The 18,303-nt window shown below is 42.6% G+C and overlaps 1 protein-coding gene across 13 annotated transcripts in view; it reads left to right on the top strand.

Annotated features, from left to right (window-relative positions):
• The window catches only part of ST7 (suppression of tumorigenicity 7), a 162,591-nt gene that overhangs the window by 24,904 nt on the left and 119,384 nt on the right, over window positions 1-18,303 (top strand). For 2 of the 13 annotated variants that reach the window (XM_072861339.1, XM_072861331.1), the window contains one exon: window positions 16,366-16,589. The exons of the other annotated variants lie outside the window; for them this stretch is intronic. In XM_072861339.1, coding sequence (XP_072717440.1) covers window positions 16,547-16,589 — 43 coding nt within the window. In that variant the 5' untranslated portion in view covers window positions 16,366-16,546. The remainder of the gene's footprint in view (window positions 1-16,365; window positions 16,590-18,303) is intronic. 13 annotated transcript variants of the gene reach the window in all.

Below are 18,303 nucleotides of genomic sequence, written 5' to 3'. Positions count from 1 at the left end.
AGGTCAGAAGAATGAAAAGAAGTTTACATGTTAAGTTGCTTCCTATGGAAGTACTTTGAAAACCTAAATTTGTCCAATTGTATTGTAACATCTGAAGCTGAGAACATATAAGTGAACATGAAATATGAGTGGGGCTTACTGCATATTTTGCATGAAAAACAATTCTTCATATGTAAAGGAAAGGCCAAATAACGCCTGATGTATTGATTATTTCTCAAGTGTTACCCAATATCATTGTAGTGTCAAGTTCTCATTTGCTCTCCAGATCTTAAATGGGTGATAACTTTCACACTCCCCTTCCACTTGTGTTTGATTTTACTTTTCTCTTGCTTCAGCCATGTTACCACGGCCCCTTCCCAAATTGTGCAGCACATGGAGGAACACGGGCAATGATATAGAAAGGATTAAAAATCTTTGTATCACTTTATTTTTACAATTTTAACCCAAAATTTAGGTGAAAAACTTTTAACATCTAGTTCCGTGGGGAGACGGAGAACATAAAGCTTCCTTTCCATACTTACATCCTTTGTGAAACCCTTGAGGAGCCATTGCAGATAACGTAAAAGGTATTGCATCTTTGCTAGCATACATTTGAATTTCTTCTACTCATGCTTGGAACTAGGCTGTCTGCTTTCCTGGGAAGGGTCCTTTGATTGAAAATAAATAGGCAAGAAGGATGGGGTTTAGTTGTCATGAAAGTTCATTTCTAGTGATCAGATGTATGAGTTCAGTGTGTTGTAGGGAGAGTGGGAAATGATGCCTAATAGGCTGGAGAGTGGTATCCAGAGATTACCGAGAAGCGGTGTCTTCATTACCAAAACAGGGATTTTTCTCTTTCTCCCTCATGCAATATAATTAACACCCATTTGCAGTACTGCTGTAAAATCTTAGTGGAGGCAAAATCTTGACATTTTTACTCCAAAGGCACATGAATCCCTGGCTGTTATGTAGCCCTGACCTGGGAGTATGGAGAGTAAAAACCAACTGAATCATGGTTAGATTTCATTCAGCATGAAAGCCAATGCACTTGAAGCCTCCTATGGGAAATGCCTCATCGCTGTTGCCCACCTGACTTGTGCTGCAAAACCAGGTATACATCTGGACAGATGTGGCAAGATGAAGTGATCTCAGTTAGCTGAAACACTTTTTCCATACAGTGATTTTGCTTGGTTCTGGTTGCGACCTCCATCCCTCAGGCAGCGCTGGTGCGTGGGTTGACTGCTGTGCTGTTATGCCAGCAGACCTCTGGGGGTTACCCCAGGTAGGGAGAATGGTGACGACAGGCAATCGCAGTGAAAAAGCACTTAAAGCCTGACCTGCAGCCAGAAATACCTGTCAGACCACAGCCTTCGTCTTACTTTTGCGGAGTGTCACATAAGCGTGATGGATTACAGTGCTAACTTGGGAAGAAAAGAGAGTCTCCTGTTCAAACATAATATTATGTATGTTGAAAGCTTCCTCAAGTTAGTCTGGAAATCATCGAACAGTTTCCTGTTATCTGTAAAGCAGGGTTTTAATGTGATCTTTATATTTTCAAGCAGCGTAGGGGGTTTTGTGTGTGCTAGTAGGCTGTGCTCCAGAAACAATGCAGAACATGGAAACCTCTGTGGTGGTCACTCAGGGCATTTCTAGTGTTGTTTTCGGGGAGGTGGGAGGTTGATTATTTTTTTGGGAGGTGTATTTTTTTTTCCTGAGAGTAGGTAATTCCAGATGCAGCCAACAATGTAAAATAACTCTTAATGAGCAGGTGCCAGTTGTAATCTGCCTCTCCTTCTTCATCTGTAATTTACTTTCACATGCAAGTTTGCCACTTGGCTTTCCTTTTGTTACTCTTCTGGATAGTCTTATTATAATTCCAACTTTGAGTTTTGCTAGTTCTTGACTTCAGCATCATCTTTGCATAGTGACTGTTGCAAGTAAATTATGTGCTTAATGAAAGCCCGTTTTCTTGTACAGTTCTCAATTTGTCCCTTATTTTGTGGAATGGCTGCTTTTTTGCTGTTCTGCTTCTTTATTCTACATACACGCACAGTATCCCTTCTCCTTTAACTCTTACATGACCTAAACGATACTGAATTTTTTAATCTTAGAATTTTTATTTTTACTGCCACATCTTCCTGCAATCCACTTTCATGCAATCATCTCTTTGGGACAGAGTGGTAGTACTCATAAAGTATAGGTGAACTACAATATATAAAAGAGGTGATATATTTCATATTCTTTGCCATTCCTAACATCATGTTTGTTTGGCTGGTTCGGGTTTTTTTTGCTTATTGGGTTTTTTTTTCTGGCTCTGGCTGAAGCTCTTCATGGAGGGAGGGGATTCTGTTGAGCTGTGTACAGCAGCACTCAGATTTTCTGCTCAATCTGTTGCTCTGTATGGGGAGAGAAGAAAGTAGTCGTTGTGTTTTAAATTTAGTAACTTCTAGTAATTTTGATGATTACTAAGATCACTTTTCCGATTATAAATAAACCACATTGTTTAAAAATATTTTTGACTAGACTGAATTCTGTCCCAAAATTGGAACAGGCTGAGGAGAGTTTGGGAAAGAAATTACGGTCAAGTTTTTGCATTCTTAACCGTAAATGGAAACAGAAGGGCATTGACTGACCAGAAGCTTTAATTTTATAGCTCTCGTAGCTAATGGAAAACATTATTTACTAAAAATGCTGTCAGATTTAGTTTGTCATGCTTTGGAGGTTCCTCTGGAGCTCTGTAGGTGGTTGAAGCCTCGGGCAAACCTGTCTGATGCTCCTTGGGCAACCTGGGGAGTGCTGAAAGCTGGATGTGAATAGGTGTTAGGTGTCCTCTGGGGCAAGCAAAAGTGGTAACCCAGTGTCTTTGTCACTGGGAGAGTAAGGCCAAGCTGGCAGACACTTGAGAATAACCATGGGTTGTTGTGAAGCCAATTTCAAGTCATTAAAAGCAAAGTCTGAGGAATTCAATGTCTTCCTTGTCCAAATTGCCAGGAAAAGGCTGCCAAGTTTGATGAAGTAGCAAGGTACTTACTTGAGCTGAAGGAGAGCTTGCCAGGAAAAAAACCCAAAGCTGGTCACTGCTTCTGTAGCTGTCCTGAATCCATTTACTTCCATGGACTAAATTTGCTGTACAGTTTATTTACACCGCTTGAGAATCATCTTTCTTGTTACATAGTTTTGTCAAGATTTATGAATTGAGGAGAGGGATAGCATGTGGCAGACACGAAGGTCATTGAGATGAAGTTACTGATGCAGCTGAACGTGAGCAAACTGGTGGTTTGATGCTCTGGGCTGTATCTTTGCCCTCCAGGAGGCTCACTGTTTGCTCTCCTCTGGGCACCACGTGGCATCTCTCTCTGTGTGCACGTTATGCGAGTCTTACGTCTGGGGGATGGAAATGAATCTCCAACCATTAAACACAATGTATGTGTTGGGATGTCACTTCTGATCTCTCATCCTGGGGCCAGAACACCTCTCCTATGAAGAAAGGCTGGGAGGGTTGGGGTTGTTCAGCCTGGAGAAGAGAAGGCTCCAGGGAGACCTTATTGCAGCCTTTCAGTACTTAAAGGGGGCTTACAAGAAAGACAGAGAGAGACTTTTTACCAGGGCCTGTAGTAACAGGACAAGGGGCAGTGGTTTTAAATTGAAAAAAGGTAGGTTTAGATTGGATGTAAGGAAGACATTTTTTACAATGAGGGTGGTGAGACTCTGGAACAGGTTGCCTGAGAAGTTGTGGATGTCCCATCATTGGAAATGTTCAAGGTCAGGTTGGATGGGGCTTTGAGCAACCTGATCTAGTGAAAGATGTCTCTGTCCATGGCAGGGGGGTTGGACTAGATGATCTTTGAAGGTCCCTTCCAACCCAAACCATTCCATGGTTCTATGATCCTGAAATCCACCTCTTTGGAAAATCTTTACAACAGGGTGCCAAAGCCTTTTACAGTGTTGGGTAATTATAGATAATTGTGGATGTTAAAAGTTTGACGTTGTGAAGTCATACACAGGAATGTTTCACCCTTAACAAGATCTTGACTGTGTGTTGTGGTTTTGACTGTTTAATTTGTATGACATAGACATTTGATGAATTTTTCCATTACTAATTTTCTCTAAAGCCAAGATTAAAGAAGGTTTATGCGCTACTTGCTACTTCTTTTGTGGACTTGAAAGAGTCCATAATCTTGGAAGAGATTTTGAAACAGTAGGTGTGTTTAAAAAATCCTGCTTCTCTATCTCAAATCTATACATAGGGCTCTATTTTAGGTTACCAGATATTTGTCTTCTTTCTGCTGCTGGTTTGTTAACAGTTTTTCATCTTCAGCATTAACCAGAAACAGAAACTTAAGGAATCACTGTTACTTTTTTCTTTATTTACTAGTAAGTGAGAAGCTCAGGAGCTTTTAGGCCTGTTTGTAACCATGTGTGAAATATCCCTGTATAAAGTTATGAATTCTGTTCTGGTGTATGAAAACCATTGATAGTTGTAACTTCTGTTCTGGTTCACAGCATTTCTGTCTCAGCACAGATGTGATACTTCATGGACAGTCAGGGCCAGAGGAGATTTCTGGCACAGCAAGGTACGGTCTGAACTCAACAGCTTTTCCATACAACTGCAGCAGTTGTTTTCTGCCAGCGACGCCCCTGACTTTAGAAAGTCTCCCTGTGCAATTAGGCAGAAACCAACCATGCTGGTGAGCCAAGATGGATTTCTGCTCTGTCAACTGCATGGACAACAAGAGAAATGCCTTTGGAAAAAGGCAATCCCATAGGAATAGAGGTCTTTTACCCTAATGGACAAAAATCAGAAGAGGCAAGAAGGACTGTTGGGATTTGGGGTTTTGGGTAAACCCAGAGCTTTAGGACGGGGTAAGTTCTAGCTGGTAGAGTGTGTTGGATTTATGTTGGTTTTTTCAAGGTAAGACATTTGTGACTAGAAAGCTTGTTCTGTTTCACCATTTTGTTTGGATAGATTGTCCATGTAAGTACAAGCAGGGCAGTGGCACGTCCATACCCCTTCTCTGGGAGACATCTGCCTTAGATACCTGGGGGCTCCAGGAGGCTGTGTCTTGAGCCCTGGGTCTGAGACCACTGGACTCTGCCAGGAATATGAGGTGAAAGCCTGTTTGTTAGTGATGACAAATAGGTTTTCTGAGGGAATCTAACTGCAAAAATAACTGTGGAGGTGCAATTGTTTTTCTTATTTAATGTCCTGTTAATACTGCCATGGAAGGCAGATATCCTTGGGAGCTCCATGGCCATGGAGATGAATGTCCTCTCCTCCTCCGAGTACAACAGGTACTCAAACAGGGTCCAGTCTGTGGATATGTAGGGTCTGGACAAAGGCACGGATACTGTTTTCTGCAAACACTTTCTGTCAGGTGCAGTGTATTCTCTAAGAGAAATAGATTCAAACATCAAAAATTCTTTCCACTTGTCAAACCACTTGTCAGTGGGGCAGCAAATGCTACAGCTTTTGAACATCAGACATGGTCCATGATTCTGCCCATGCTGCCTCTGTTAAGCCAATTTTATAAAACAGTGTCTTGTAACTTACAGACTAAGTTATAGTCTTATAAATGTCTTGAACCTTTTATTGGAGTTGAGAAAAAATGCTTAATACAGGTCGGACTACTGTATGTTTTGATTACCACTTGTTTTTTTACACAACTTATTTAATTCCAGGGTGACATTATCCTGTTACAGTTTTTTATGAATGGTCTGACCTGCTCACAGTGGTGTCAATAGCTGATTTCTCACTTGCTTCTATACGTAAAAGTTCCTGACAACATGAATAAAAGTATGTTTGGTCACAAATTTGTGGTTTGAACCTAAGTTGTGTGTGTTTTTGAATAATTTCATATGAAAAATAGCAGCATAACTTTTATTATTTCACATGCAGCCTATTCCTACTTGTTTTAGTAGAAAGAACTTAAAAATAAAAACTCATGACAGTGAGCAAAGCCAAAGTAATAATTCAACTAAAGGAAAGAAGAAATGTAGCAATTTAATGGAAATTTATTTGCAGTAGTATATCCTATTTTTTCCCCTATCTGCAAGCAGTAAGATACATTTAGTCAATAAAGTATCTTATTACCTACATGATCCCTAAGTGCAGTGGAGAGATTCATCTACTTTTACATCTTATGGCAGGAGCACTTTTGTACCAAAGTGTAATGCAGTAAGTAGGGAAGCAAGGAATAATTCCTGGTTGTGACCGAAATTGCTTGCCCAGACTCGTGGGTAGCTCCATGACCTTGGTATTTATAAAAGCTTAATTTACAAAACCTTAAAATGTGAACCTGACACTTCAGACCTGACATGTACCCTTCCTCATCACTGACACAAAACACGCTTACCTGTATTTATCAATGCTGTCGGGAAAAAGAAGGAGGAATGAACTAGTTTGTTAGAAGTACCAGGCATTGAACCTCACTTTCTGTGCATGTATGTGCTTCTAAGAAGTAACAGGGAATTATGGTATAGGAGACCTTCTCTCTCCTCATCTGGGATAGAAAACCTTCCTTAGGAGAAGCGGCCAGTTGGGATCTATTGAGAATTTGTTTGAGGAAGGCGATCTAGTTTTAGACCTATATTATCTCCTATTAAATATCAAACTTTACTTGTTTGAAGACCTAAAAGGTCTGTCATGCTCCTAACACGGACAACATAATTTCGGCGTTCGTTTCAGTAGCTGACCAACTATGTGCCACTGAAACACAGTGTACCTTTCAGACAGATCTCCAGTTGTTGATTAGTGCTATTGCAAAGAGTCGGTCTTCATCCAAGTTTTTATTACTGCAGTTTTTTATTATTGCTGAGATTTGAAATGAAGAGCTGTGGACACTTGCTAATAGAAAACCGTTGTTTTTTATTCTGTTGCTGTTCTGAATCATACTTCCTGTGGAGGGGTTGAAATATTATGGAAATGATGACTAAGAACATTTGTTTTAAAATATATTATGCTGCATTCTTAGCCATGGATTTAAAAATAAATTGTCTACTGAGAAAAAAATTTTGGGCATGTTCCAGTTTCACAACAAAAAAGTGGGGGGTGGGGTCAGATACTCTGTTCTTGGGCTGAAAAGGAAAAGTGCAGAGAGGTTGGGTAAAAGGCATTTCATGGAGAGCCAAAGGAGAAGCCCACTGCACGTCTTGCGTAAGGGAAAATTTTAAAAGACTTTCTCAATATTTCTGGAAGTTGGTGCAACTCTATATACAATCAGAAAGGGAGACTCGATAGATTAAGGTGGCAAGAACTCTATCACCAGATTAATTCTACTTTTCTTTTTTTTTTTTTAATGTTGCTCTTTTAAGTCTTAGTTATTTTCTGTACTGAGGTCGTGATACAGAGAATGGAGTTAGTCTGAGGGTAGAAAGCCGTAATTTGGTATGTTGCATGTCAAGTGTAACATAGGAAAAAACGCTTCCATGAGCGTTGCAGAAGATGCTTTAGTACTAAATGCTTCTAGCTTTTGGACATCATCCTTCAGTCTCTGGTTTTAATCCTAGACCATCACAGTTTGTATGATTTAAACAGGCGTGAACACACAGACCTCTCTGGCCTCTGCAGCATTTAGTCTGCAGCATTCATCAATGATAAGAGACTTCGGTAACAAATGATACGGGTATGGATCAGTGGTACAGGTGAGCTACTGGAATGGTTAATGTCTCCAGAATGAAGTTGTTCTGAATTTCCTTCCACATCGTCACGCATCTAAATCCTATTTTCAAAAGTGATGTGACTTTCTAGGCAAGCCAATGGTACTTAAATGAAGATGTTCCTAATTAACTTTTGCAAAAGACACTTGGGTTTCTAAGAGTTTCAATGACACAGCTGAACCAATATTTAAATAAATACATGGAGGTAAGGCATGAAATGTTTTTTGAAACAATAAGAACAGGACAATAAACAACCATGAAAGGATGAATGACAGAAGAATAGATCTACCACATGCAGAGCACATGGTATAGCGATTTTGATAGCATTGGACATTGCTCCTTTCAGGGCTGTAACTTCTTTCTGTCTGCAATATGGCCTCCCCCCCCCCAGTAAAAATCCAGTGGCAGTAGATAGGACGAAACTAAGATACGTATAAAGGTCCTACTGAAATGAAACGAGCTTTGAGTAGTGTTTTGGACTTCTGCGCACCCGAACAAAACACCACAAAACGATGCAAGAAAACACGAGACACCTTTGGGAAGTGGGTTGGGCTGGGCTGGGCTGCGGGTGCTGGTGGCTGCATCTCGGCACCCCACTTCACGTCTCTGTTTGCCTGGCCCCGGGTCAGTTGAATTGGCCGCAGCAGGGTCTTGCGGGGGAAGAAGCTTTGATCAAAGCCCAACTCACAGCATTCCAAGGTGAAAAAAAGTAGATTGAATGCATCTGCTCATCAAATAGGGTCAAGTCTTGTATGTCTTACCCCAGGCCAGTGCTCTGACCAGGGGGCTCTGAGAGGTCCTTCTTCCTCCTGGCCTGCAAGCCTGTCTGGGCTTCCCTGACAAAGTGTCATTGAAATTCATGAGCTTCCATGAGATACATTGATACAGTTGAAAATGCTGCCAGCAGAAAAATCCCTCCTTGCTTTTCTAGGGAGACAGTGAATAGGAGGCTACTGAGATATATTTATTAGAATTAGTCGTATAAACCTGTCATAGTGTAATTTATGCTTTCCTCTCTGTGTAGGCTACAGCTTTCCTGCTGTAAGGATTGTGAGAAAGCATAGAGTGGTCCCAGACGGAAAGAAAAACAGAGTGGCTGTGAAATCCTGTTTTCATACGAATGCCGGGAAAGATTACGTGAAAAATGTGTAGGAAGAAAAATAACAGTGACCATTACAGATAAGAAGAAAAGTCTAACTCTTAAGAGGACATAGGCTTTGCCACATGTTAGGGAAACTTAAAAATGATCCCTGAAAAAATAATTTGAAATATTAGGGGTTTTTTTCAGCAGAGAAGCCCACAGTGTTGTCTCCGTGGCCAGCACCATGTTCTCTTCCCAGTGACAGATCTGTGAGATTGTTCACATAGAGAAAGCACTTCAAGTTCTTCAGTGTTCCTGTTTCTTTTTTTCTTCTTTTTTTAACCTTTTTTTTTTTCCTTTTAGTCATATACATCCATAAGCTTCAGAGACTCGCTTTTATCTAATGCCTGGGGGTTTCTGGCCTTTTTCAGCTTTCCCTTGCATTCACAGGTAAGGTGAAGCTTGTTTGTTTGATCATCAGCCTTTTAAGGTTTATGAAGATCTAGTTCTAGATCTAGATCTCTGTTCTTCACTTGAGTTCATGTCACTGTGCTTGGCCATGTGGTCAACACGTAAAATACCTGCCATGGTGTAGTGCAGCCAAAAGAGCATTGCTCCTCAGCCCTTCAGCCGCTTCCCAGAGTTTGCTCATGGCTGAGGTTGGATGTTTTTCCTTCTGTCTGCTGGAATCCTGGGGATGTTACAATGCAATATTGTTCCTGGCGCAGAGCGATGAATGTGATCCTTACTGTGGGAAAATTCTTCTGACAGCCGTGCTGGTTCGGAGGAGGTTTATTGTTGATGCTCTCTTCGGTCACAGGATGTGGCTCGTGCAGCTGGGATTGCACAGATGACGCTCCCTGCCGCGTTACTCCGTAAACTTTCTCCCATCTCCTGCCATTCATTTTCTCTTGTGCTCGCACCTCAGTCTCTCCTGACTGTCTGTCACTTCTCTGCGGCCTCTTTTGATCGCTCTGGCTTTTCAGCAGAGCCTGATCCTTGAAGTGCAGCTGCCCATCGCAGTCCTATAAGGATTTTAGAAAAAACAGTGTTGCAAATACAAGTGCATCCCTGTAGCAGCAAAAGCCTTGCCTGACCTGTAAAATAACCCTGGTCTGTCATGTGGATCGCTGCCACGCAGCAATCCAGCGATATTTAGCTTGGGTCCTTTACTGTTTGCTGGAAAGAGCTCTGTGTTGCACTGCTGTGGCCACACTAGACAGTCTCTTGCATAGTGCTTTCATTAGCCTCTTATTTCTCAGACACGGCTTTTGCTGTCCTTTGAGTCCTATGAAGGTGGTTTTTGATAAGAACAACTTCTGGATACTTTTTTTAGCTCCCTGCCAAAGCAAAATCAGGGATTTGGAAAAACTGGGATAGTCAGGTCCGCTCCAGGGCAGTGGAGGTGGACTCCGAGGCATGCAAGGAGTCTCATGATGTGCGTGATTTTTTGGGGGGTAGGGTGAGTGATGGTGGTTGATGGGGAATCTCTGGACCCTGGCAGGGCAGGTGCTTGTCCCCCATTCCTTGGGTGGTCACTAGTTCCTTTTCTCAGTCAAAGGAAGGCTGTGTCTGGACTAGAAATGAGTGAGGAATAGGAGGAGCGCAAGGAGGAAGACTTCTGCAAGGCTTCAGTCATGTCTGTATAAAGGGCAAGTGCTTGCCACACAGAAGCACTAATATTTATTACTGCAGAAACGCATCTGAGTACTGTGTAGAGAGCACAGATTTGAAATTTGACAACCCAGCTCCTTCTGGCAGGGTCTGAAGCTTTTAAATAGAAACTGTACTGGAGCTCCTGGAGCTATTACCCAGGATCAGGGTCTGGAGGTGGGGGAGGTACTAGGAGGCTCTCTGCTGTCAACATTTTCGTATCAGTTGTGCAGGTTGTAGAAAGGTCTTGAGAGTTGTGGGATGGAAGAGGAAAGAGAAGTGATTTCTCTTTGAGCGTAGGAGCAATTAGGTTAGACTTTGAAAGGACAAAAGCCTTCCTAAGGTCCTGCTGGCAGCTTGAAGACAGCAAACTCTATGCGATAAATAAATAAACAAATAGGTAAAAGGGCAAAAGAGTTAGAATGAGTGGAAGATGCCTGGTGAGCTCTGCCTCTGCAGTGGGAATTCAGAGACTGCACTAGATCCACCTTTGTGGGAATGTGCTTCATTTCCCTGGACTACCTTGTGCCTTGAGACCAACTCTTGTCATTTGAGATGGAGTACTCTGGTCCCATGTAAGCAGCACCTTTAAATCTAGAGAACCTTACATTTCTTTTCAAACTTTATTCAGAAATTACTTCAACCATCATTGAAATGAAAAAGGATGGTTTATATTTCCCATAAGAACTGTACTGTTTTTAAAAGAATAGATTATACATGCAGTCTGTTGGTATCTAAAGGCTATTTTATCCAACGGCTGAGTTCTGCCTGTTTGGAGAACAGTATTTTAGATCTGTTGGTCTGGTATGTAGCGGGTACAAAGGCGACCAAAGGCTGTATTTTTAGTTAGCTTGATCACGACCACAACATTTGCTGCATTAATAGCATCTCAGGTAATGGGAACCCACTGATCCCACAGATCAGTAAAGATGGCAGAGATGGCCGTGAGTCAGTGGTGACTGCGCTCCGTTAAACAGCGTTCTGTGGGTGCGCAGTCGGTCTTGCTGCGTGCTCTTCCCCATGTTCTGCTCAGCCAGGTCCGTTCCCAGACCTGGTTCCCCGCATGCCGCTCAGGAGAGCGAGTACCAAAAGGTGGGTTTAAGGAGCACAGGCTCACATGGGTTCACTGAGCACATGGCTGCTGAAAGGGGAGTGGCGGTGCCGGGCCACAACTGCATGCAACTGAAGGGGATCATAAAACAGCTCTAGTAGAGCCTCTGAAGGCATGGGTTTGTGAACTTTTGGTGCTGAGAAATACAGAAATCCATATCTGGCAGCTGCAGAAGCGATGAAATTATGCTGCAGTATTGCCAGAAGTATGTATTTCTTTGATTGTGAAAGAAAATTAAACAACCCCGTTTTCAATATTCACCCTGAGCTGAAATGATGCATCTTAAGAGGATGAAAAGTTTTGTTCATTGCCAACTGTATAATTCATCTCTCAACTGGAAGAAAAAAATAAAGACTTGATTGAGAAGGTCATGTTTTTCTTTGAGGTCAGTGATGCCTCAAATCAAGGAAATTCAGAAACTCTCAATTGTTTCACAACAAAGGCAAATAAGTAAATCAGTTGTGTGATTATTTTCAAGAAACAATAGAAAGCATTTTAACTTTCAAAAAATATAAATCATTATTTGTTTCTGAACTACCGTCTAGCCTATGTACTGTGCAATATCCCAAAGTACATTATGGACAGGTCCTTGATTTGGGAGGATATGAAATCAAAGGCTCTAACGAACTTTCTGTATCTGCAGAAACTTCAGAACTGCCTGACACAATCTGTTTCATTGGGCTTGATGACATGGAAATGTTTAGTCATGTCTTCATAGCATGGTTTTTCCCTTAGGCTGCAATTGAAAGAGTTACTTCTGTACTATTAGGTCTGCAAAACAGCTCTGTTAATATTGCAATTTCTGGTTTTTTTAAAGGTGCTGAAAGGGAGAAAGCAAAGACACACTTTCTGTGGCTTATAACTAGTATTTATTAATGTACTAAAATCTATTTCTTATACACTCTGCAGCGTAGCTCAATCTAATCATTGGCATTACTGGGGACTTAATTTGGCAAAAGTCATGGATTGTTTGTTAAAGTCTTCACTATAAAGTATGCCTCACAGACATCTATGTTTATGCTTCAGTTGCTCTGCATTAGGAAGAAGGCACGATGCTGTGCTTTCGGATCCAGGCTTCCTGCTGCTTAAAACTTGCTGACTTTACTGTATGTCTTTTACCTCAAATGCAGTGCTGGACAGAATACTTTTCTTGCATGAATAGACTTGGGCAGATTACAGAAGTCTGAAAAATATTCAGCTGTTAAGGCTGAGTTTCAATTTGAGGTGAATTCCTAAAGGCATGTGCAAAAACATGATTATTTTAGAAAAAGGAAGAAAAAAAAAGTTATATGGACATCTGCTGTAAGTGACATTATTTAAATAAACTGTGCATGTTTTTGTCTCCTTATTGTTATCCAAGGGACCTCTGGCTGACATGGAAGGGTATTTTGATCAGGAGATTGCAAAGAATGGTGGAGACTGGGCCAGGAGGGGCTGCAGCCTTTGAGATGGACTGGATACACAGATTGGATTCCCAGTGGCAGGACAAGAGGCAACGGGCACATACTGAAACACAGGAAACTTTGTCCAAACAAGAGAAAACACTTCTTTACTCTGTGGGTGGTCAGGCAGTGGAGCAGGTTGCCCAGAGAGGCTGTGGAGTCTCCATCCTTGGGAGACATTCAAAACCCAGGTGGACGTGACCATAGGCAGCCTGCTGCTTGGGCAGGGAGCTCAGACTAGATGATCCTCAAAGGTCCCTTCCAACCTATGCTTCTGTGCAGTGATTTAGGAGAGGCTTAAAGCAGAGGATATGGAGCAAGGCAGAAGAGAGGAGCAAGGAAGGTTCTTCCATGGGCTGGAGAAGAGGAGGGACTTGGCTGTGCATTGGGAAGGGCTGGGTGCTCCCCAGGGGGAGGGACAAACACTGGTACAGCAGAGCTCTGGGTTAGGAAGTGCAGGGCAGGCATGGGGTAGGTCTGGGAAGAGGAGGGATGGGACCTGAGCTTGGCTGTGGCCGGGTAGGTGGAACAAGTAGCCACCTTGCTGTACCCATTTCATCTAACTTGGATTTTGGCTTGAATGAAGACCTGTGGACGTGACTGTCTTACTCCATTTCAACCATCCTCCGAGAGTGATTTACCACTTCGTCATGACTTTTTGCAAGGGGTCTGTCCACTCTATCCATCACCTGGTCCTGTAGGTTTTTATTTGATTTGGTTTTGCTTCGCGTTTACTGCCAGAGACATAGTAGTCCTTGTCTGTTTTGAACTAGTGAAGAAGTCTGTTTTAAACAGGCAATATTAATAACAACAGAAAACAAGAACAATTAAAAAGACAGATTTTAAAGACAATAAATGCTTTAACTGCAGCTTGTGAACTAGGAAATTACCCCTTCAGAAAGCTCCTGCCCTGGAGACATCTGGCTCTGTAACTTAGTGCATGTAAATCTACTGCACTTTGCAGCAGAGCTGAACTATGACTGTCACTATTGCAAGTAAATTATTCCAGTTCCCTTTTGGCTTCCACGGTGAGCGTGCAGTGTGTGTCTGTCCACTGCCTGTGTCAGCGCGGGCGCTTATCAAAGGACACGTAGGGCACATTTCAACATGTGTTTTTTTTAAATCCTTTATGTTATTTCAGAGCAAAAGAAAAGTTATTGGCATTTCTTTAAGCGACTGTTATCTACTAACTGCATTTAAATTGATGTTAATTCAAGCTAGTAACTGACAATGACAAGTCGGTGAAGGGTTAGTTCGCTGATGAAATACAAATTCACGTATGTGTTGCTTTCATTTGCATCTGTAATGCTGGGCTGAAGTTGAACCGAGTGAACTATTTTTTTGTGGAATATATTCTGTAAAAATAATTGCTCCGGTAAAAAGCAATTATTGTGTGCAATGAAAGCAATGTTCCAGAAGAGTCTTAACTCTCTCCGCACAGACACGAGAAAGATATTTGGAATAAAGGGCACGCTGAGCACATGATTAAGACGTAGTGTGACTTTCTGCTGAGGTCTTTTCCCTGGGACCTGACACTGCATGCCAGGGGAGACTGTATGTTCATAGTTGGACATTGATATCACATACCCTTTTCTTATTAAAGTACTTAACCCTTTGCTTTTCCCTACCTGTCATGTGTTGTACCAATTTCAGTCAAACACACAATTAGCAACAAGAAAAGTAGTGAAGCCTGAAAGTCTGTTTTTACCAGTTTATAAAGAGATGTGGGGGTTGAGATCAGGGAAGGTGCCATACTGGACCGCGTTCATCCAGTGCACTGTTTCCAGTGATGTTTGGTTTGAGCTGGAGAAAGGCACGATAGCCTGTCTCATTTATTTCGGAATACATTTTCTTGAGACTTTTCATAAAAAACGATGAAACTGTTTACACAAGATACATTTCTCATGCTGCTTGTCTGAAGTTTAGAGGACCCACGAGCCTCTGCCCTCGGGGTGCCCGCAGGGGTCCCACAGCGTGGCCATGGTGAAACGGAGCCAGCCTTAATCAACGAAATGCAGAAGGCGAGTCGCTCCTTGTGCTTGAGGTTGTGTTTTGGCCAACCACCAAACCATCTTCCGCGAAGGGTAAGTGGTGTCAAACACTACTTGCCTGTAGTGTAAACAGGGCCGGAGGCTGAAGTGGGTAAATAACATTGACTGACAACAAATAGAGCTAAGCAGAGCCCGTAGCCATCTGAAGGCTGATGGGTTTCCTGAAGCATCAACAAGGGATGCTCGGAGGCGGCCTGCCTACCCTGCAGGCTGAGCAGAGCCGTATGCACGTGCCCTGCTGCAAGCTGAAGCTCTTCAGCCTGGTTTGACAACTGATTAGGTGGCGTTAAGTAAACAAATCCCGTATGTCGAAAGGGCCACAAACCCTTCGACTTGAAGAAAGGAATGCATCTCCATGCTTAAATTTGTTAGGAGGAGGAATGTCCCCGATGGCAGGGGAGACTTGCTCTCTGGTGAAGTGACGCCTGCTGATTTTATCTGCTTTGTGTATCTGCAAATGCTTTGCTCAGCATGACCTTCCTGCCTGGGCTGATGAAGTTGATAAACTCTGTGTGCCATCTAGTACTGGACACAAGCCCTTGAATCTTTGATGATGCTGAAGCCAGAGAAGTGGCACAGTGCTTCCAAGTATCGCGATACTGTTAAATCACTGGTGTAATGGAGATTTATGCAGCTGCAGGGGGGAAAAGGGTGTCTTTCTCAGCTAAACACCTGCTCTTTGGGTGACTCAATCATGCTGAAGCCTGAGACCTGTGCAAGGGGGACTTGTGCCCATAGCAGAGGTCACAGTGCAAGGTAGGTTTGGAGTGCAGGGATCTACTTTTCCTTCCTTGAAGTATGGGGCCCCTGACCCCAGCACAGCCTTCTCCTTTTCCTATGCTTCCCCTAAAACTCCCAGACACAAAGGAGGCACTTCTTCTGTGCATATGTAGATGTCTGCATCTGAGCTGCTCAAGCCTGACTCTGTGTTTACTCTCTCTGTAGTCAGCAGAGAAGTAGGCACTGCTGGGGTTGGCAACTGCTGAACCGACAACAAAAATATTCAGAAAATCAGTGCTCTCTAATCATGCTGATGACTTTCCTGAGATGGGTGCTGTGGAGGTTGGGAGCTGCAACCTCTGTGTCTCCATCCTCTCCTTGCACTGCTGGAATACAGCAGCTCTGTGGGTACCACCACCCACCTCTCCAGGGGATACAAGCACCCTGGCCCTGGGCAGCGTGGTCTGCTCAGAGGGAGGCCCACAGCTAGTATCAAGTTTCTGAGAAACTTGAATAGTGTTAATGGCTGATCATTTAATTGCCACTAAGTTGCTGTGCCACTTACTATCATGCCCATCTGGAATCACGGTTCTACCGTGGTGTTCATACATTGACCATCACCAGGCAGAAGGCGTAAGCCATAGTTACTGAGATTTCTTTGTGTTTTGGCAGCACGGTGGTTTGCTGTGAGAGGAACCCTGTGAACCAGTAAGTGCCGTGAGCTCCTAGTAAAGGTCTGCTGTACATCCTAAGTTGAGTTCCCACATGGAGATGGACATGGGAGTCTGCAGTTTTTCTTTGTGACTCACACCTGGTGGGAAGGATGCAGTTGATTCTGCTGTGAGGAGGGCAGATGCCACTACCCTTTCCCATCTTATTTTCTTCTACCTGCATAGGTAAGCCTTCTGGTACCATGACTAAATGCCTGAAGTTTTCTCTAGTGCCTTGTTTTGGAGAACATTTCCAAGGTGTCTGTCAAGTTTAAGAGCCTACTTCTCCTAAAAGCCAGTGGGACTATGCTTAAGTGCTTTGGCGGAGGCTTCCTCTTCACCATACGTTTGTTCCTCAGGCTGGCCCTTATCCAGATAAGCCTTTTTTTTAATTTGGAGAAAGTTGCATTTCCAGAAGAGGTTTTACTCTTCTGCTGTTGGGTGTTCAGCAAATGAGACTGTCGTGTCCCGGCGTCCTGCCTGAAGCCTGCAGTCTGAGCCGCATCGATGGACGTCTGTGCCTGCAGCAACCTAACACCGATCAAGCTGCAGGTTCAGGAGGGCCTCTTGCTTGGATTGTTTTCTTGACTCTTAGAAGCTCTCCTTTCTCAAGAAAAGCTATGATAATCCAGTTATCCAAACGTTTACTAAATTTTGTGGTTAATTTTTTTTATTCTGAGAGAGAAATTTTACATCTCTAGTCCGCTGGGCTGGCACCGCATGGAAGCTGGCGTGGAACCTATAGAAAGAGGGGCTGGAACACCACTGAAATGCTGTGTCTTGGGAAAAACTGAAATCCTTAAATGACTACAGTTTTGTCCAGTGGAACTAGTGAAACTCATTTCCAGTGGACTTGGTTTCCCCACTGACTCCACAACTGTATTATATTTACGGCTGCAACGTCAGCTCAACTGTATTATATTTACAGCTGCAATGTCAGCTTATCCACTGTTATGCCCACAAGTATCCACATAGGAAAATAAAAAGAAAACTCTTGTTTGACGTTTTTCCCATGGTTATATTATGCATTCTTTTATGTCTCCTGGGGAGTGTGCTCAACACAGCACTTGCACATCCAGCAGGGACCTTTCATAAGTTACCTCTTCCCTATCTAATTCCTTGCTGTCACACAGCACGTGGGATAACTGTGTTTCTCCTATCCCTTTGCTAAGTCGGGCTGAAATGGCTGACCGGTTCCTGAGTTACTAAGCAGGGACACAGGGAGCATGTTCATGTGAACAGCTATATTGCTTGGATACCTTCTTACACTGTTTTGTGGGTATTCCCTCGTAGGCTTAGAAGTCCTTCTTAATTTTTCCCGTATGTACGATGAAATAATTGCTATTTATAATGTCAGCTTTAATGTTCCTACTATGTTTACTCAGACTGAGAAGTAATTTAAATTTGATCTTCCTCTCTCAACAATCAAACTTACTCCTAACCGTGAAGTTTTGGCATTAGATCAGACATTATTAATGTGGATCGTAATGCAACGTTGGCAATGTTTAGTACTGTTCTAAATCTCTCCGACTTATTTTTTATGCATATAAATTGGATATTTGTGTTTTTTTCTGGGGCACACATGTTCCCTCTGATGCCGGTTTGCATGCGGTTTATTGTGAGTCAGACTTAATCCTAATCTGTGGTCCCTCAGAGTTGCGTAAAAAATGATGATAGTTTGTTTATAATCTGTCTTCTGAATTGTTATCCACCTCTGTTCACTCTGACATTTAAGGCTTTCATGTGTACCTTATATGCAGTCCTGTGGCACAGATCCTTGGAAATGACCCTGATATTAGGATACAAAAAAACCAAACCAAAATATTTCAGGTATTTCCCTCAGTGTAGAAAAGACACACTTTTTTTCTTCTTCTAATATTTTATTCTTTTAAAAATGCAT

The sequence above is a fragment of the Ciconia boyciana genome, chromosome 1 (genome assembly GCF_034638445.1).
Source record: "Ciconia boyciana chromosome 1, ASM3463844v1, whole genome shotgun sequence".
Taxonomy (NCBI): Eukaryota; Metazoa; Chordata; class Aves; order Ciconiiformes; family Ciconiidae; genus Ciconia; species Ciconia boyciana.
This window is presented reverse-complemented; position numbering and strand designations above follow the sequence as displayed.